General features: G+C 37.8%; 1 protein-coding gene across 3 annotated transcripts; it reads right to left on the reverse strand.

Annotated features, from left to right (window-relative positions):
* Nucleotides 1-1,824: 1,824 nt before the first annotated feature.
* LOC140561298 (sentrin-specific protease 7) lies at nucleotides 1,825-16,247 on the reverse strand. 3 transcript variants are annotated; one of them, XM_072686404.1, is made up of 21 exons: nucleotides 16,079-16,247; nucleotides 15,393-15,514; nucleotides 15,199-15,294; nucleotides 14,889-15,001; nucleotides 13,553-14,168; nucleotides 9,745-10,030; nucleotides 8,686-8,843; nucleotides 7,211-7,318; nucleotides 7,031-7,064; nucleotides 6,686-6,892; nucleotides 6,315-6,586; nucleotides 5,881-6,011; nucleotides 5,456-5,572; nucleotides 4,889-5,008; nucleotides 4,718-4,810; nucleotides 4,365-4,537; nucleotides 4,233-4,273; nucleotides 4,092-4,135; nucleotides 3,619-3,687; nucleotides 3,330-3,480; nucleotides 1,825-2,319 (listed from the first exon to the last, which is right to left on the reverse strand). In XM_072686404.1, the coding sequence occupies exons 2-21, from the start codon at nucleotides 15,486-15,488 to the stop codon at nucleotides 2,161-2,163; spliced, it is 3,084 nt and encodes a 1,027-aa protein (XP_072542505.1). In that variant the 5' UTR covers nucleotides 15,489-15,514; nucleotides 16,079-16,247; the 3' UTR covers nucleotides 1,825-2,160. The 3 variants fall into 3 exon arrangements, with proteins under 3 accessions (XP_072542505.1, XP_072542504.1, XP_072542506.1); XM_072686403.1 differs by having other exon boundaries at nucleotides 15,958-16,247; XM_072686405.1 differs by lacking the exon at nucleotides 1,825-2,319 and having other exon boundaries at nucleotides 3,367-3,480; nucleotides 3,619-3,656; nucleotides 15,958-16,247.
* Between the last annotated feature and the right edge of the window lie 5,752 nt (nucleotides 16,248-21,999).

Genomic DNA, 21,999 nt, shown 5'->3' on the forward strand with positions numbered 1-21,999 from the left:
CAACTTTAAGTAGCTGAATGCATTCATTACAAGCAGTAACCACAAACATTTTGAAATGTTGAGTGCGTGTGTGTAGACAGATATAGACATTCTCCAATTGTACATAGTTAAGCACACTTACAATGTTATGCATTAATGTGTCAGTGGTGCATATGTGGGCTAATTGCTAAGGTTCTATGGAACTATGCAAGTACTTTGAACTTCCTGAAGGAGAAGCTGGACAAAAGAACAAAAATAGTCTTTAGAAGAGCAATCCTTGTTTCTACATGACATCCAACCAGCAATAACCCAAAATGTTTTCAATTTCAAGTGTCTAAGAACAAACACAAACTGTGGGTCTGCAGGCTGACACCTGGCTGGGCGGGTGAGAGGTCAGAAGTTAATGTAAGAAAATTAAAACCCAGAATACCTTTAGCATTCCTTAAAGCAAAGTATTGCGTTTCTCTATATATGAGGAGGTCGGGGTTGTTTCAAATGAGACAATTAATGCTTAGTGAGAGAGTGGAGTGTGATTTTGTGGAATTTTCCAGTCATTGCTACTAAGGCATGCTTGTTGAGTCTTGTGATATCTTATGTAATCTTAACTATTTTTGTTTTTATTTGACGTTTTCCCCTTAGTAAAATATCTTTTAAATTTAGTCATTTACCTTAGATGATTTTATTGTTAGTTTGTGCAATTTCCCCTTTTAATATAATTTGATTAAACATTTGTCTTTTTTAAGTTGTAAAAGCTCGACTGCACAATTGCAGTAGAATATTGAATGGTGGTACCAAATGACTTGAACAGGTAGCATTAACTTTGGTTAACATTGCCATTTTGATTATAGCTATTTTATCTATAAGGGAAGATTTACCCACCATTGGAAATCATTACATATTGTTTTAGAAATGGGCATTTAAATGAATATTGAGTAACTGACAGCTGGAGGAATTCTTAACACCTAGACACGTAATAAAATCAGTGTGTTAACGGCTTTTATTTCATGGTAGCTTTGGACACCTGGCTGGGCGGGTGAGAGGTCAGAAGTTAATGTAAGAAAATTAAAATCCAGAATACCTTTAGCACTCCTTAAAGCAAACAGTGGCTTTGGACCAATTATTGGAGTAATCTGAAACTTCAGAATTTGATAGTTGGAATAATTTATTATATTGAGGAAGATGAGTTTTGTATGAAAAGTAGCCTTTATAAAAACTATTTTTCTGTTCAGTGTATGATGTCTAATTTTCTTCTATATTTACGTTCTGACGTTTTAAAGCTAATGGTTCTATGAATATGAGAGAGAGAGAGCAAGACAAAGTTCTGCATTTTCTTTCCCATTGTGTCCTTAATTGCAAAGATTGTTTTGTTTTGTTACTGTATTTGAAGTTGCCTTAGTCTTTGCAGTAAAAATTCTTATTTATTAGTGCATTGAGCCAGAATTTGTAGCTTCTTTACTCATTTGCGTTTCTCCTGTGGGGTTGTTAACGATTATGCTATCTTGAACATATTTTTAAATGATTTTTAGATACCAGGTTTTCTCTTATTTTAATTCCTTTTCCGTGTTTTTTTTCTTACATGTAGAATAAGATATTACTTTCCCTCTTACAACTGTCTTTACAGTTTTCCATATTGTTGTTGATTTATTTATATCTAGGAAGGGCGAACATTCTCTTTCGATGTACGTGAAAAATTCAGGATTGTTAAGCAAGGATGTATTTAAGCACCACCTCAGAAGTGGTTTATATTGTTTTTCATATATACAAACATACTTTTCAAATATATTTGGACATGCAGTCTAGCAATAAAACCATCTTGCATAACAGATTCACTTAATATAATTAAAAGGTCCCTTCTTTACCCCATCTAAAAGTACTCACCTGCTACACCATCGCCAAATTGCTCAACATTCATGTTTTTTTTTAATCAAGTCCACTGAGTTATTTAATCATACACTCAGCTCACTCATACACTAAATAAAACAACAAAACATTTTTCACATAAGCCTCAAAAATTTATTACTTTCTAAATTCATGTTTTTAAAATGTGTATAAAAGCATAAAAATATATATAAAATGCCTAAGACAATGGAACAAGCTAAAAGTGATAAATAAAATAAGGGTAAAAAAAAAGATGCAAAATATGTTCTTGAAAGTGTTAGGTTACTAAACTACATTCCCGATTTAAATTTTGTCCTCCAAGCCTTCATTTCCCAGTGAGCCTTGCTGAAATCGGTATAGGTGCAGCACAATGTCCCGAATCTCCTCCCGTTTCTCACGCACCTGTTGTCGTGGAAACCAGCACTCTAGCCTCAGTGGAAGGTCAAAGTGTACCACAGGATCCTACAACAGCAAAGAGAAAATTAACATATTTAAAGGACACAAATACAACCGCAATTTCAAAATTTGTTGTGTAAAACAAATACAATGATTTAAAAATCCTTTTCAACCTATAGTCAATTGAATACACTACAAAAACAAATGTTTTTTGCAAATATTCCCTCATTTTGAATTTGATGCCTGCAACACATTCCATAAAAGTTGGTACAGAGGCAACAAAAGACTGGGAAAGTTAAAGAATGCTCAGAAAACACTTGTTTGGAACATTCCACAGGTAAACAGGTTAATTGGGAACAGGCGAGTTTCATGACTAGGTATGACTGGAAGCATCCCCAAAAGGCTCAGTTTTTCACAAGCAACGATGGGCGAGAATCTGACCTTCGATACCTCATGGCGGCACTGCATTAAAAATTGACATCATTCTGTAACAGATATTACCACATGGGCTCAGGAACACTTCAGAAAACCATTGTCATTGAATACAGTTTGTCGCTCCATCTACAAGTGAAAGTTAAAACTACCATGCAAAGCGAAAGCCATATCAACACCACACAGAAACGCTGCCGCCCGAGCTCATCTCAGATGGACTGACGCAAGGTGGAAAGGTGCCCTGTGGTCTGACGAGTCCACAGTTCAAGCTGTTTTTTGGAATCTTGGACGTTGTGTCTTTCGGGCCAAAGAGGAAAAGAACTGTCTGGATTGTTATCAGCTTAACGTTCAAAAGCCAGCATCTCTGATGGTAAAGGGGGTGTGTTAGTGCTCATGGCATGGGTAACTTGCACATCTGTGAAGGCACCATTAATGCTGAAAGGTATATACAGGTTTTGAAGCAACATATGCTGCTATCCAAGCAACATCTTTTTCAGGGAGAAAAAGCTTATATCTTGCTTATTTCAGCAAGATATTTTTTATATTATATATATATGCATGCACACACACACACACACACACACACACACACACAAAACCTTTCCTGCTTCGTTAATTAGACTCACATTTTTGTTTGTATTTACCTGTAAAAAGCTCTCTGCATACTGTAGTAAATACAGGCCACAGTCACTACTGTTGTCCTGAAGGGGGACCCGGCAGTGTGAGCCTACCATCCTTTCCGCACTAAAGTCACGTTGCCCACCTCTTTTTACTTCCCACTCTACCTGCAAGTACCTAGTTTTAAATAATAATAAATAAACAAAAACAAATAACACAAGCACATTATTTTATATAAAACATAATTCATTTCAATACATAAGAGTGATAGAATGAAACCATAAGGCAGCATAAAGAAGTATACCGAACACTCACTCGCGTAGGAGCTTGAAGATGCGCTCATGAACAGACAGCTTCAGAGAGTCCATGATGAGAATGCAGGGTCTTAAAACACACACACACACACACACACACACACACACACACACACACACACACACACACACACACACACACACACACACACACCTCAGTGCATGTCTTATGCTTCACTTGCTTGCAATATTGAAAACATGTGTCTATCATACTTCTGCTAACTGTGTGAACTTTGTGTGAACATTGAAGTGGGCACAAGAACTGCGTAAATAAATTAAAATATTGTGTAAAATCCTGTAATATTGCTCTACTGCATCAGTCCACATGCTCCTCTAACTTTCAATGCTGCTTCTGTACCTCCTAGTGCGAACAGTAATTAATTGGATCAGATGTGTTAAGAAATACATACAAACTTTACACTTGTATTCATTTACCAAGCTGAGCATTAAAAAAATGCACAATACAAAACATACCTCTTACAGACAGTTTTGCGTGTACACGTCTTTTCAGTACAGTTCTACAAAATACAGAAAGGCAATGAACATATTTTTAGGAAATATTACTTAAATTAGAATTATTTTTAAGATCATTGTGATTGTTACAGAATATCTTACTGGTGGACCAGGAGTAGAAATAGACTTTGAACTGTTTTCATCTAGATTGAGGAAAAACAAGAAATTTGTGTCCAACAAAGTACATACACAAGACTACTTTCAACTTATAGTGGTCACGCCAACAAAATCTACCTGTAATTGTATCTCCATCCATGTTGTGCCTGCTAACCTCGTGTGTCTCACTACTAGCTGTGGAGTCAATAGAGTTTTCAGTCATGTTCTGCAAAGAATCCTGATTTTCTCTCTCTATCCACACTGGCTCATCCATCCCAGGGAAACACACAACCACCAGATACCAGTGAGCTCTACAAAACAGAATTAGTCATTAACTGATCAACCATCTTGCATAAAATATAATTCCAGTATAAATAAGCAGCTAAAGCACAAGCCAATGACCACACACGTGCACACCTACAAACACATTGTGAGAACAGTTTTATGTAAATAAAGGCATGAGCATGCTCACACACCGAGCCATTACTCACTCTTGATTGACAGGCACAAACAGGAAGTCTTTCTCAAAGATGTCCACATGGCGTGTCCATGTCCTCACACGCTGGTGCCTCCTGAGTTGAGCACTAAAACATGCACAAAAGAAAGATTTGTTTTCTAGAAGGAAGTCACAAATGCTTTTTAGTCCCTCTGCCCCAACTTACGGCGTGCTGGAACTGTCTTCATTAGCATTGTCCCGTCGGGTGAGCTGCTTGTAGAAGAAGCTGCTGAAAACATGAGATCTCTTCACTGATGCATGAGGGGCTTTCTGAACCAATAGATACCTTTAACAACCAGGTGGACACACAAACAAATACACACTTACATTAGCATACACTGCTCTCAAATTCAAAATTAATTGTTCATTATAAAACTAGTATTTTAGAGACAACATTTTCTTCAAATCTAAATCCTTCAAACCGTTACTGTGTTTTAATTAATTCTTTTCAATTAAAACAATGTATGAAGCAGAAGGCCACTATATTTTAATTACAACTTTACAGTCAGGTTTTTATTCCAAACTTTGTCATTCTAATTGTCATTGATCCAAAAGGCACATACAACACATGCAAAGACTCAGCCAATAAAATGTCTCAACATCTAGCATATCATTGGAAGTGAACAGAATGCAAAACTCATACCAAGTACAATGTGTGGAGAACTGTAGAACTGTAGTCATTCTGTGTATGACTGCAGTCAATTAAAAAAAATGCATAAAGTAAACATCTTACTTGAGGTAGAAGTCAATAATGACATCATTGAGAAACTCCCCACTATCCAGGCACTCCAGGTCCTCAGTAGTCACAGTAATGGCTCTTTTACATGGTGGAGGAGGAAACTGGATCAACCTGAGGAATTGGAGAATAAACCACTTAGTCTTCTCAAAAAACCCAGCCTCATTTTTTATTTTTTAAAATTTTTTATTTACATTTACGATGCAATTACATTTACATTTATGATGCAATTACAGCCATCAGACATTCATAAGTGCTTTATAAGGGACAAAAGTGTTTTATTTAGTCTAAGATGGTCCAAATATGAACAAAGAATTTGTGAGGTTGGGCTCAGATTTAAGAAATGGGTCAGGTATAGGATAAATGTGGGCAGAATATTATCGGGCTGTAAAACATTTCAGGGCTGTTTAAGGCTGTAGTACCTGCGTGTAGGGCCGCGGTGCCTGTATGGGGTCCACTCTGGTCCGGGTTTGGACACCATAGAAACACTGTAAGAGCCCTGAGCACTGTTGTGACACAATGTGTAGACTGCACTTGTCTGGACCTCTGAGTCCTGGAATTAAACACACAAGCACACAATTAATGCTAATGATCCTTCTGCAAATCAAATCAAAGTAATGTTCAACAACACAAGTCAGTATATACCAATGTCTACAATTAACAACAAATAAACAAAGCCAATAGGTACAAACTGGGAGGGAATGGCACAAATAGCATAATGCAGTAATAACTATAGTGCAAATACAGAAGTACATGTAAACCTTGCAGTGGAGCAAATTAATATATTTTAAAATGCTTCATCTCATTGGTGACCTAAAGTTCCATACTGAACCACAGTTTTTGGTGTGTCACTTACCGTAACTGGAGTTGTAGTTGTGCCTGCAGGCACTGTAGTTATGGACTCATTCGAGAAGCTGTGTGTCCCCGTTCTGGGGCTTAACAGCTGTAGCAAATGTGTGTCTCTGCCACACTGTAGTAGCTTCATACTCTCAGTGTGTGAAAGCGGAGAAAGGAGCTCTGTGGTTCCATGTCTGAGGCCCACTATGTCCATTATCGAGGCAAGCAGGGCACCCTCTATTCCCTTCAAGGCCTCAGACACACATAGCAACACACACACGCTACCCTCAGCTGTAGCACCATACAAGACAAACAAAATTAATACATAAAGTGCAAACAACAAAACTGGTCTAGGTGGAATTATATTACAAGAAAACACGATTTTCTAACCTGGGTGTATTCCAGGTTGAATGATGGACAAGTCACTGGACAGGTGCTGTGCCTGACCTTCAGACAGCCATAGGAGGAGCAGAGAGGGGGGTGGGGTTTCATCTTGCTTAACCAATCCGCTGTCCTGAACCATAGCCCCATCCCAAACACTGTATTTACGCACATGTGCTGTTGCCAAGGACGTATTTACCTCTGTACCTGAAGGATCTAAAGGAGAAATGGAAGATTCAAAAGCAGTTTAACAAAACTGAATCATACCTACCCCTTTCACTGCATCCTACTGACAGGCTCTCAATGCTGTAGGGTGTCTAAGCTTAACTGAAGATTAAAAAGGTCATAGACTACCTTTCAGTGAAATGGTGATCCTGTCATGTGTGATCTGCAAAGAAACAAAACATACACTCAATGCAATTTTATTTTCACAAATATTACTCAATATCAAACCTGGAGGTAATTTAACTGCGTTGAATGTTAATTTTGTCTCCTTTAAAATTCCAATCAATCATATTAGTTATGCAACCAAACCTTCACAGGTCCATTGGACAGGGCACTGAGCCCACCCATGTAGAGAGCAGAGAACTGGAGCTCCATTACTGGAGAACCACTCAAAGCACAATCCACAAAGCTGGAGGCCTGGAAAGGACACAGACATGGAAATACTCAAAACCACTTTGCATTTTGGTCTAATCACAACAGATGCTGCCACAAAGTAACTTTTTATTGTAAAATAGGTCCTAAATGTTCAACAACAAAGCAGGTTGTGACAGTGAAAAAATAAACAAACATACATACAAATCAACTGATGAGGTAGAATTAATAAAAAAAACAATATAAGCCTACTAGTGGAATTACAATCACAAGAAATTTGAATTTGCACAAAAAAAAAATGTATGATCAAGTGGCCAATGTTAAACAACAGCAAAATCTTGGAGACTTTGGATTGTACTTGGCACATATAACATTGTTTGTACATAAAGCATGGTTTAAATGCATTTACAATGTACAATTTAGCTTCATAAAAGACTGGTGTCACAGATTGTGCACAGCTTGCTGAAAGATCACCCAATCTCCACGTGGCCTTTCACAGAGGACATCTCCTTACAAGACCGAATAATCAGAGCTTTAGCACATTACACCAGACTCGATGCATGCACTGATGTGTGCGCTCAACAAAATGCCTGAAGTGGCTGGTATATGCAACAGACAGAGCAGGTTCTTGTTTTGTTTTTTTCCACTGCACTTTCAGTGCACTAGGAAACTCTAAAATTAGTCTAAAGAATATCATGCAAGCTGGTTGTGCATATTAAAAACCTTTTTTAGTTGTGCATAAACATTTTACACAAAAGGTCATTGGCTTCATTCAGAGCATTCACTTAATTTGTATTATAGAAATGCCTTGTATTAAAAAGCCCTTGTTCCGTTTCATATAAAACAGCTTGCAAGATTTCCTTAAACTCTTTACAGCCTTTAATTTTAAGTTAGTTTTTAATGCATCCATGTTTTTTCTCAGCAGTATAAAAACGTTTTTGTTGCTTGTAGAATGAGCCAACATTACAGACAGTTCTGTAGCCCCCACACTACTCACATATACTATTCAACAAGCCTTGGCACATTACCACCAGTAGAGCAGCCAAGGCAGTGAGCTCAACAAAAAGCACAATCACGGTCACCAGCTGCACAGTTCTTAACAATGACACAAAGAAAGGTCCTTTGACAAACACCAACATAACACCTATGTGGGAGAAAAAGATGACCTGAAGACACTGAAGATGGTTTGTGTCATCTTGTTAGTAATGTCAATAAGTAACATTTTAGCATATTTGGCAATATGGTTTTCCTAAAACAGAATCACTTTACAGCACCTTTTTTGTGCTCCCACAAACGCTTTGCAATAGATCTACATGTGCAATGTATACTAGATTGACAGGGGACAATTTTAATTTTTTGTCTTTCTGCACAAAATACTTATATGTAATTGTGTTTATGCCTGTAATACCAACCTGATTGTGAATCTCTGATGTATAGGTGAATAAATCTGTGGTCTTTTTTCTCTCCACAATCAGTCCAAGTCTCTGTGGATCCTTTACTCCATCTAGTGCCTGCAGGTGTGATGTGCTGCTACCTTCCATTTCCTCCTCCTCCTCACTTGAAAGAACAACTATATGAGAGAGAAAAATGGGTGAGACCTACCCTATATACAACCTATTTATAATGGTTTTTAACAAGGAACAGGAGTTGTAGGAACTGCTCATCCCAATCTACATAATGAATTTTAATTACTTGCACCACAATTAGCCTGTTTGTGCAAAACTTATTGTAGAACTTCAAACACCCTTATAACAAATGGCTTTAAAAAGTCACATTTAATTATAATATATTATAAATGTTATATTTATAATTTTAATATTTTGTATTTCTGATACAGATACACATAGTTAGTAATACATATTTAGTATTATTAGCCAATAGAAATTAAGAATTCATTAATTAGTCACTCAGTTAGGGACATTTCAGAAGCAGAGTAGATAGGGCAACCTAAAGAACTGTATGATGATAGCAAATCCAGGCATAAAAAAAAGATAGCAACTGTCATAGATAACGGTTTGGTTTGTTGATTAGTCATAACACTTGACATTTCCTGGGATTTAAAATGCTGAAAGCACAGTATATATTTGTCAGCAGTAGACAAACATTAATAACAACAATAATAATAATAAATAATAATAATCATAATTATTATTATAATTAATAACACCAACAACTTCTAACAATCTAATGCCATTTAAAATTCAGTTAAGAATAAAAACAGTACCCTTAATTGTTAACTATAGGCCTAAATAAAAATAAATGAACATATTGAATCTGTGCATTTTCTTATTTATCTTTTTGTTTAAACATCTGTATAGTATAGTTTTCCAAAACATACATATTTTTGTTTATTTAGTGCTATTTCGCTGTAGAGCATAAATGTCCTGTCATGTTGTGCAAATGACAAAAACCTTTGACTTTACTATCATGACTATGCAGCATTTTTAATAAAGTGCCAGGATCTCACTTACTTGGTTCAGGTGTATGTAGTTTAAACACTTTCCTGAGTTTAAGATCTGCACTCTGGGTTACACAGCAACTGGGTGGTATCTCTCCAGCAGCCAAACCCATTTCCATCTGGTCCCCAACTGCCCCAAGAGATAGGCGTAGTACACTCTGTCTGGACCCTCCCCCTTCCTCTAGGACTTCCCCTCTGCGCTGTTCTTCTGTCGCCTCCTCTTTCTCCTGATTATTTTGTTGCACGTCTTTTCCTACATCTTCTGCACTCTCTTGCATTTTTGTCTCCCTGATGTTGTACTACAGAATAAAAAAAGAAAAATGCACTTTTGGTTAAAATGAAACACCTTTCCAACATTCTTACCTGCAGTGCTAGCTGTTCTTAGTAGCTATAAAGCTTGTATATTGCAGTACTGAGCAATATACACTGAGTCGCTTTCACATTATCAAAGCCCTCGCAATTTTGTTACTACATTATGTCCAAATTAAACATGTAAATCTGTGAAGCTCTCCTACAATTACGTGCTATATGACAGGTAGCCACAGGCTGCATAGCACATTACATACAAACTACACCAAGATAAGATACAATTAGATAAGATAAGATAACCCATTGTTAGTCCCATAGTGGGGAAATTCACAGTGTCACAGCAGCAAAAGGATAGCAAGACCCTCAGATGCAAAATGTAGATAAATTACCAATATATACACACAATATAAAAAATAAAAGTAAAAAACTCTGAGATAAAAAAAACAATATTACAAGCACACTCCAATAAATGGGCTACTAAAGATGGTGTACACCTTTTACACACTATTGTTTTGGAAGCAGTCTTAGTCTCTGTCCCAAAGTTCCTATTTGTTTTGGACAAAAAACAGGAGCATCACTTAGACTTAGTCTTAGAAAGGCCTTTAAACCCTTTAACCCCTTGTACCGTACTGTTTTGAAGATTGTGTGGTTTGCAAATTATAATATTTAGTAGGTATTTGGGTGCAGAGGACGGCGGTGTAGAGATGATTTTGTGAAGAAACTTTGTGCAGAGTTTGTAACTGCTTATCTCATTAGGATGATTGTAAACTCACAGTGAAAGTGTGAAGCTGTTAATGTCAGTACTTTGAAACAACAGCATCAGTAGTCGTCATAGTTTACTGTTTAGTGAGTTAATGGCAGTGAAAAGGTGCGGATCAGCTCAGAAGATCAGTTAAAAGGATTGAAAAGATTCTGTTACTAAATACTACCAAAGACAGTAAAAAAAAGAATCAACGCAAAGCAAAAAAAGAAGCAGGTACAAATCAACATTTGGTTGATCTGTGTATGTTGGAAGTTGATGGAGAGTAGTTAAGTCTTATCGTTGCAGCAGATTACTAACAGTGGTCCAGTGATGCAGACTTTTTTGCAGTCCTGTACCCCTTCAGACATTAAACGCCCTACAGCATATCCAACCTTACACGCGAGCACAGATTTCTAAAACATTTAAGCTTTTTACACATGAAACATATTCATGATCATGTTCACCAATAACAAATACTGACTAAATAAATGCAAGGAGTGCATTTGTAGTTGTGGATTATAAGTGTGGTTTCTCAAGAGTGCTTGTCAGAAAAGAGAAAAGGAAGGAAAATAATAATTTCTCATTTATAAGGACAGAGGTAGCAAAACAGGGAGTCAACAAGGACAATCCAAATATGCAACAGAACCTGTTGCTATAAAATTTCGAGCGAAACAACATTCATGAACACAGCCAACAGATTCAGTTTTCAGTAGAGTAACATCATCTGCTTACTATGTGACCACTACAAATGTATGCACAACAGGTGCAATGTAAAATTAAATTAAACACATCATAGTACAACTTTTTGCTACTTCTTTAAAAGGTTTCATTTTCCATGCCATATCTACTAGAGGCAGATTTTATCTGCAAAAGTTTGTTTATTTTACTTCAATCTTGGATACACAGAGTTCACTACTAATATAATGATATGTTGGATCACTGACTTCTGGGGCAATTTGTTGAAAATTCCAGGGTTTTAATACTGCAATGTACATGGGGGGAAAAAAACAATACTGAAAGGTCAGTTTTTTCAATTTCATCCAGCCCTACAATCAGCTAATTAACAAGTCATGGCAGAAAACCACAAAAATATGCAAGACAGTAAGCGCTCCAATACAACGGTAAAAAAAAAAAAAAAAAATCGGTGTGATAAAATAATGTATTCAATATGTTTGTTCTGAACACTGGCATGCATAAAGGGCCAGAGTAAAACACCTTCTTCTCCAAGCTTTTAAGCATTTTAAATAAACAATATTAAAATAAATATCAAAATTACATATCAAAATTAAATATCAAAACTGTTACAGCACAGATTTGTAAATGTTCTCATCTGTATCAGGCAATGAATGTTATTGCATGGACTGCTAATGGAATTTGCCAATTTCTTGTGTTGGAGCACTTACTGTTTAAAGTGTTAATTTATCTAATATTGCATTTTATTTACAAATCTAAAAGCATTCAAGTGTAAAACAACTGCAAATAAGGAATGGGTAAATAATCTTTTTACAGCAATATACACTACCACTCAAAAGTTTAGGATCACTTGCAAATTTCCCTCTTTTTGAAAGAAAAACACATTTCCATGCAATTCACAAACAATATTGTCCATTTCACGATGTATCCGATGATTTTTAAAGAATAAAAAGTTTGTATTAAAGCATATTTTTGTTTAGAGGCTTATTCTGCATATAGTCCTATTATCAGCAATTCTCACAAACTGGCTCTAACAAGGACAGAAAAAGGAGGGGGAGGCCCCAATGCACAACTGTGCAAGAAGATACATATCTTAGAGTGTGCAGTTTGCGAGAAAGACTCCTCACAGGCTGTCAACTGACAGCTGCACTAAATGGAACCCGTCAAACACCAGTGTCAGCATCAACGGTCAAGAGGCGACTTCAGGATGCTGGACTTCATGGCAGAATTGCCAAGAAAAAGCCATACCGTATCACACTGGCCAAAAAAAAGAAAGACTGCGATGGGTCAAAGAGAAAAGACATTGGACAGATGAGTCCAAGTTTGAGGTCAAAACAGAAGAATATTTGTGAGGCGCAGGACCAAAGAAAAGATGCATGACCAACGCTTAATGCCATCTGTCAAGCATGGTGGAGGCAGCGTGATGGTCTGAGGATGCTTTGGAGGTGGTAAAATAGGAGATTTATACAGAGTGGAAAGGATCTTAAAGAAAGAAGGCCACCACAAGATTTTGCAACGCCATGCCATACCCTGTGGACAGCGCTTGATTGGGGCCAATTTCATCCTACAACAGGATAATGACCCCAAACACACCTCCAAATTGTGTCTGCAATATTTAAGAAATAAGGAGTCAGCCGGAATTCTGACTGTAATAGAGTGGCCAGCACAGTCTCTGGATCTGAACCCTATTGAGCTGTTGTGGGAGCAGCTTGACCGTATGGTACGGAGGAAGACTGAATCAAGCCAATCCATGTTGTGGGAGATGCTACAGGAAGCATGGGGTGAAACCACATCAGATTACCTCAAAAAGTTGACAGCTAGAATGCCTAGAGTCTGCCAGGCTATTATTGCTGCAAAAGGTGGCTTCTTTAATGAAGGCAAAATTTGAAGTACACAGTCATCATTTTCATTAAAATCAATATTTCTTACTCTGACAATGTCTGCATGTCCTGTTTATTTGCTTTATTTCATAATCTTAAGTGTTTCCAATGAAAACAAGAAAATTTCACTGTGATCCCAAACTTCTGAGCAGTAGTGTATGCACACTAAAAGCCACACTCCTGTTGAGATGCATTACCTGGTTGGAATGCATTTTCCTCGTCGATTGCTCCATTCTGTGGCGCTGCCTTGATAGTGAAGAAGTGCATCCCTGAGCAGTCGTCAACTCAGAAATTTGCATCAAGTTACTCTGCTCATCATCTAGGAGGTTGGTTCTTTCAGAATGAAGAAGACTGGCACTTGACTTTGCAGACTCACATTCCTCAACTGGACATAACTCATCCTTGTCAACATCAGCCGATTTGGATTTTATCTGTTTGAGCATTGCAATATGAATATGTTCAATCTGTGGATGTAATTCTTTTTCATTTGAACTGGTGGGCTTTGTTTGTTTCAGCGAATTGCTGAATCTTCTGGGTCTCTTGGGAAGTGGAGATTTGGTTTCTTTAGACGGTGAAGCATCACTATTCTCTGTAGATGCGGATTCAGTCTCTTTGGAGGATAACACATTTTTCTGTGGACTACCTCTCGTGCCCTCTCCGAGTTCTGGTGAGACTCTTCTCTCTTTCCGCCTCTCCCTGGCTTCTCTTTTAGGCTCTGGTTGGCACTTTTTTTTAAATTCATGGCCACAACTACTCAAGTATCTCTGTCCCTCTTCTGTCTGGAGGACATCTGTCAAAATCACCTTTACCTGCCTAAAAGTAGACAAACAGCAGAGGAAGACTAAAACCTGAATCAACATACAATTTAACAAACATACAGCATTACATTTAATCAATGGCTTAAAACAAACACTTACAAGGCAAGCTGATTCATAATAACTTTACATATTCAGAACAGCTTAACCACTTTTCACCCCTGGACTGCAATGTTTATTTTTATTTGAGTTAATAAGCCAATCAAACAGAAGCCTGTATATCTTGCCCAACCCTTGCACACATAAAGGCAGATGGTGAGTGAAAGATAAGCAAAGAGTGAGAGTAGATGCGTATTTCCTGTGCCAGTCTTTTAAACGTGTTTAAGTATGTGAGGTTTATAAAAGGAAAACAATGCTTTGATGTAAAATACATACAGTACAATCCAACACAAACTCATTCTATAAACAACATTTATTTATTCTTAAACTGTCTACTTCTGTGAGATATATTAAGTTTCCAGACTTGTTAGCACATAGCTATCCTTTTCACTCAACGGGATCAACTTTTATGGACCACCCCGCATGGATAGCATAAGATGCAAAATAAAGAAATTTGTTATGGCTTTGTCTGAGCAGCACACCTGCACTGTATATATAATAATCTGTTTATGTCACTCTTAGTGACAATGGCACTAATTTACTGACACATAAGAAAGAAAGGTTATTTGTAACGTTTTGTAGGTGGAAGTCGACTGTATCTGAAACATACTGTTCATACCTGGTAATGTCCAACTTTTCCACACCCTGTTTATCAGGATCTAAGGTTTGGCTTCCATTATGATGAACTGGCTGAGACGACACTCCATTGGAAGCCAGCTGTGACCAGTGAATCTGAACCATAGACATAAATCATCAGTATCACTGTTGCAGAAAAGCCAAACAGTAGGCTGTGTTGGGACTTGTGAATCAAACTGTGCGGTCTTAAAATGGCAATACTAATTAAAATATATTAGTAGTGAACTCCCCTGAATTTCTCTCAGATCAGTCATAGATTATCTAACCAATCACCCCCTCTGTCTCTCCCTCACCTTGGGGTACGTTCTGGTGCATCTGGCAACATCTGCTTCTGCAGACTCATCTTCACCAGAAACTCTCGGTTTAGGAATTTTAAAGGGATCTCCGCTCTAAGCCACACACACACAGCCACAAATGTCCAGCTGTTGTTAACTAGTCAGAGTGTGTTGAGCAAATTATAAATCGCTGTTTTATAAGTGGTACATACCCGACAATTGTCCAGTTTACCCACGGCTGTGATAGTCAGTGCTCTCCTGCGGTCCAAAGCCACTCCACCCGCAGCACGCGATTTATCATGAGGCATGGCAGAACACACGATCACTGCTCCAACTGGAAAGACCACGGAGATAAATACACTTCATTATAGTGCAATGTTAACACCGTAAATCATTTTATTCTTTTATTATTAGCTTCTCTATGGCACTTAGGACATTTCTGTCGCTAACCAACGAATGCGCTCCCCTTATATACACAGAAATAAAAATGTAGTAAAAGAAACTAAAACAGCTGTGTTTTAATACATATGGTGACGGCGCAACATCGTTGCAATATAACAATAACAATAGCACGTTTAGACACAAACACAACCTTTACTATCTGGTTGATTTGTGGAATGTCTGCCGTTTATTGCTTTAGCAAACAGTTACAGTCGCCTTGTGGCCTTCAGTTATCTTGAATTTGTCAGCCGATAACATTTATCTTAAAAAATCTTATCTAAAAAAACTTTGCTATATTATTATGGTCGGCTTTTTACAAAAAAACATATAACAAACCTATCTACTTGGAAATCACACGCAGTGAGTTCACATTTTAAACTGAAACTGCAGGCTAAGCTCAGTCAGCTGCACAAAGGTCCTGCGTTCTTGTCTCCTACTTGCTTTATAACAAACCAACCGCTAAATATTGAAGAACATGGTCAAATTAAGCCGGAACGCCGCAGCCAGCCTTTCTAAAAAGTAATAACAAAATAATTCAAGAGCACATGACTGTTAAAAAATTAGTCCCGAATGAAAACTTCCTCTGTAAACCGGACATCGTGTCGTTTCTTCGTTCGAAGAGGAACAACGATGTTCAGACAACAGCGTGTAAAATCGCCATCTAGTGGAGGCACACCCTTGGGTCTATGTTTTGTTTTTTAATGTTTTTTTTATTTTAATTACAGAAAACATTGACTAAAACGTACAAATCCTGCGAATGCCATTCTGGACACAATTGGTGGTTTTATATAGCATAATAACATCAAATAAAATAATAAAATAATTCGATTAGATTAGAAATTTAAATATATAATTCTGACATTTTCTAGGACCCATAATTCGTTCGCGTGCAGTTTCTCTGAGCGAAGATCGACGCTCAGACTGTTTATAGACCAGTGTTGCCATATTGATCGGAATTTGCAACATTGACATCAGGGCCCTTTACCAGCACTTGAAAGATCACTGTGTAACTACCACGTGAAATACAAGTCTCGCTGCTTACGTATCAAGACTTTGATGTGCCTAAAGTTGCCGAGGAGATTCTACTCCTCCATGTACACAGTTCTACTGTTGGAAAAGGAAATGACCGGTGATGCTGTAATGCTTATAAAGGTAAGCTAGCTTTTATATGTATGCGTATGTAATGAACTTTTCTGGTTACATAGGGTCAGTTGTCATAAAAAATGCATTAAAACATACATTGAAAACATTTGGGTAGTGCAACAAAAATCTAGAAGTTGTGCAATTTACAAACACAAAATATTTTACATGTTCTTCTTAATTTATAATTGATTTTTAGATTTTTAGATATCAACAGATTATTATTATAATTATAATTATTATTATTATTAATGCATTTTGGTTGAACACACTTGGCTGGAAACCACTGTAGAAATCTGGCAACCTTCTACCTTGTTGAATTCTGTTCTCTGTTATAATGCTTTATATAGACCTTTCGCATGTACTTTCGGACGCAGTTAAAACATATGAACCTATCTGTTATAGAAATGACAGTGTGCCTTTAAACTTAAGTATTGTGATACATGTATATAATATATATGACACTATGCTTAGACACTCAAACCCCCCAAACCCCCACCCATCCACAACAGAATATCCATTAGAACACAAAACAGCACAAATTTATTTTGTCCATTTTGAAAACTAAATGCCACTGCAAAAAGCAAAATGCCAAATTATAATTCCTTAACAAGCAGTTTCTTGCTGTCACAGCAATGAACTCCACTCAATGCTCTGTTTTCCACTCACAGGTTTTTTTGTTCTTGTCTGTTTGTTTTGCTATTGTGTATTCTTGTTAATCCTTTTAGTATCATTTTAGGTCATTCTCATTTTCTTTTGCTCAAGGCATTTTTGTTACTTCTTGGTTTCTTATATGATTTATAGAAACAGTGTTCAGCGGTGTGATCCAGTGTTTGTGAAAAAAAACATGCTGTCATGGCAAACTTGAAATCACAATTCATATTTACTTTTATGTTTATTCTTTATATGTATTCACCTGTCAATCAGAAATATATGTATGATTCATACATTATGCATGTGTCCAATATATGCCTTTTGTAAATTCACCCCCCAGGTGAGAGGTGGCACACGGACTGGGTGGTATAGCAGTTTGTGTTCTTAGGTATGAAGCCTTATCCTCTAAACATGTGTGCTTTGAGCTAGAGTCATCTGCTCAAATCATTGCAGTATTTGGCATTGACAGTATATACAAACTGTACGCAGTCATCACTCTGTTTGCAAAGAGGGACCAGGTGAGGTCAATCGTGTCACTTCCACTTGGGATAGAGAGACCACAATAGGCGCCAGCATGATGCTAATCTCAGGCATGCCGCTGAAACAACTGTACTGTTTGTAGGAGCTGCACAGAAAAAAGTGTTGGACAGACAATGCTTAAATGATATATACACACACATTTATTATATATATACACAACAACTGTACAACATCCAAAGAATCGACCCTTCCTCTCTAGAGAGGCCGCCTAGGTGCTTGTTCAGTCTCTTGTCACTTCCAGACTTGACTACTGCAACTCTATTCTGGCTGGTCTCCCTCTGCGCACCATCAGGCCTCTGCAACTCATCCAGAATGCAGTGGCACGGGTCGTCTTCAACGTTCCTAAATTCAGCCATGTCACTACACTGCTGCGTTCCCTTCACTGGCTTCCTGTAGCTGCCCACATCAGATTCAAAACCCTGACACTGGCCTACAAGGCCAAGAACGGACCAGCCCCTCCGTACTTGATGGCAATGGTCAAAAGTCGATCTGCACCAAGAGCCCTTCAAGCTTCAAGTATGGCTCGGCTCGACCCGCCATCCCTCAAAATCCGCGGAAGACAAGCATCCAGGCTTTTTTCTGTCCTGGCACCAAAGTGGTGGAACGAGCTTCCCCTGGGTGTCCAAACGGCAGAGTCGCTTGCTGTCTTCAAATGCAGACTGAAGACCCATCTCTTCCGAGAATACTTGGGTGAATAGCAGAGTACTATGGTCATCTTATTGACTTGTGCTTAGTAATGTCTAAAGCTTAGAGGTATCTTTGAACTATTAGTCTATTCTAACTAGCTATGGGTTTTTTTTTATGTGTAAATAGCAAAGCACTTTTGAACACACGTATTCAACATTCAAAGTGATAGTGGAAAAAGTAAGTGAATCCTTGGAATTAATAGCTGGTTGACCTCCCTCCCCCATCCCCTTGGCAGCAATAACCTCAACCAGGAGCTTCCTGTAGCTGTGGATCAGACCTGCACGTAGTACAGGAGGAATTGTAGCCCATTTTTCCTGGCAGAACTGCTTTAGTTCTGTCATGTTCGTTGGACGCCTCATGTGTTTGGCGGATTTTGTTTTTATAAGCCATTTTGTAGCGGACTTGCTCATTGACCTGTTGCAGCTATCGTACTGATGCTCCTACATTATCCTGTAGAATTTTTTATATACTTGGGAATTGATTGAAAGCTGGCCAGGCCAAAATCAAAATGTTCCTTCCACCATACTTTACGGTCGGGATGATATTTTGATGGTAATGTGCAGTACCTTTTTTTACGCCAGTAGCGCTGCGTATTTCTTCCAAATAGTTAAATCTTAGTTTCCTCTGTGCCCAAACATTTTGCCAGTATCATTGTGGAGTGTCCTTGTGTTCTTTCGCAAACTTCAGCCATGCAGCAATGTTCTTTTTAGTAAGCAGCGGCTTCGTTCGTGGTGTCCTACCATAGACACCCTGCTTGTTCAAGGTTTTACGGACTATAGAGTTGTTTCTTTACCTCATTGAAACATTTCCATTGTGCTCTTGGGGTCATTTTTACTGTGGCCTACTTCTTGGCAAAGTAGCCACAGTCCCAAATTGTCTTCATTTGTAGATTGTTAACCTCACTGTAAACTGGTGAATTTGTAAAGTCTTTAAAATCACTTTGTAACCCCTTTACAGCTTTATGTAAATCTACCATTTTTAAAAGGACATGCATCAAAACATTTATGTTTTTTTATCAGTCAAAGTAGCTCAAGTCCACATCTCCAAAGTCATGTTTTTAAGAAGCCTCCAGGTTTGCTGACACCTGACTCCATATAGCTTTTTTAACTCATTAACTCAAGGGTTCACATACTTTATCCACTAACACTATGAGGTTTTTATGCTTGTTCTCAATGTTGCTGTTATAAACAAAATCTTGTTTACGGAATTATTGGATGCTTAGCCTGAATCTAGTTTTCCTTGTTTTTACTGTACACTGCACAGATTTAACCAAATAATGGACATTTAAAAATGTTCCAGCATTGTATATAAGCTGTAAAATGCAGCATAAAAGGCCTCATTCACCAATATCTTACTAAGAATTTTTGTAACAAATATTATTCAGATTAATGACGTGTTTTTAATCTGCACTATTCTGCACAGTACAAGCTATGCTTATAAAATCCCATTATCCTCCTCTAAATTGAACCAATCTCAAATAAGAAAAAAAAGCTAAATTAGGATTTTTTGGAAATTTGGAACTTTTGTAAATACTTAGGGTTAAGGTTAAGAAAATATTTTAAGATTTGTTTTTATTTTTTGGAAATCTATTGTTTTTACATTTCTTAAGAGAAAAGTTAAGAAAAGGTGAGAAATGCTTAATATCTTAAGCTAAGATAATCTTAGCTTTTATTATAAGCACAAAGGTAATAAAAAAGCACATCTAAAAAGAATTTCTCAATATACTTTAGCAAATCTACTACTGGAGGCATACTTGACTGTAGTGAAGCTAAATTGGCTCAATGTATAAAGAGTCATTTGCCTAACCAGTTTCTGAAATCTGTTTGACCTTTTTGCTCTGTTGTTTAGGTAACAGTTTTGCAGGAAAGACTAAGCTTCCTGGTCATCCACAAGTGAAAAGCAAATGATAAATGTTACACTTAATGATGAAACATATGAAACAGATATTGTCATTTTAGTAACATATGTGCTTCGTTAATAAACATTTGTTGTAAAATGGTCAGTGATGTGTATTCAGTACATTAATCAATCAATGTAGCAGCTGTAAGAAAAAAAATCAAATCTGAATGATCACTGAGTCAGATGTTGATGATCATATCATCATACAGTGATCATACATCAGGCAGTGGTGGCTCAGCGGTTAGAGCGCCGGGATATCGATAACAGGGTTGTGGGTTCGATTCCCGGGCTCGACAAGCTGCCACTGTTGGGCCCTTGAGCAAGGCCCTCTCTGCTCCCCGGGCGCTGGAGTTGGCTGCCCACCGCTCTGGGTGTGTGTGTGTGTACTCACTGCCCCTAACACATGTATGTGTGTGAGTGTGTGTTCACTACCAGATGGGTTAAATGCGGAGGACAGTGTACACTGTACAGTGACAAATACGTGCACCTTTACTTTACAGCAGGCATTTTACATGGCTTTATAAAACATAAAAACTACAATCTGGACCAACCTTTTAGGGGCAGTGGTGGCTCAACAGTTAGAGCTCCAGACCATTGATGACAGGGTTGTGGGTTTGATACCCGGGCTCGGCAAGCTGCCACTGTTTGGGCCCTCTCTGTTACCCGGGAGCCGCAGCCGCAATGGCTGCCCACACTCCATGTGTGCTCACAGTCTGTGAAACTGTGTTTCGCTGGTGTGTATGTGTGTGTTCACTGCACGGATGGGATAAAAGCAGAAGCCAAATGTATTATTTGTGTCTGTCACAAAAGGTTAATATGGTTGTCTTGTATATTATGTAGCAAATAGACATCACAATCTTATTTGGAACCTTTTCCTTCTGCAAAAAACCCCATCATCTTGGCCTGTTTAAAATAAAGTTTTGGCAGTACAGAGTGACAATTATTTTGCACTGTGTAAAATAATTAAACAGTTAATACATTTAATACAAAAGGGGCACTCTGAGGCCACTGCAGGGTTTAAATAAACACATAGGCACAAAGGTAAATCTCCTGCACACTTGGTCAATGGGGAGTTCTCTCCATGCAGATTTCACCTTCGTGTCATGCAGGCCAGACTGTTTGGTTCGGTGAGGAAGCTTCACACACTCCCTTGTACATGGTCTTGGCAGAAGAACAATCAAACCACATGTGTGTTTAAAACGGTAAACTGACTTAGATGGCCGTCGATGGAGCGGTTAGTGGCCCTTACAACAATAAACATTTACATGTGATACGGTATTTTAATACGGCAGACGAAAGATTCATTCACAGTTTTACGATGCATGATACATCATATGTATGTAAAAACGTAGGGAAAATGACATACATTTTCACGCATGCGTAGTCCAAATTGGGTGAACTTGTAGACAGAAGAATTACCACTTCCGGGTTTGTCAGACACTAGAGGGCGCCCCTAAG

This window comes from Salminus brasiliensis, chromosome 8, assembly GCF_030463535.1.
Source record: "Salminus brasiliensis chromosome 8, fSalBra1.hap2, whole genome shotgun sequence".
In the NCBI taxonomy this organism is placed as follows: Eukaryota; Metazoa; Chordata; class Actinopteri; order Characiformes; family Bryconidae; genus Salminus; species Salminus brasiliensis.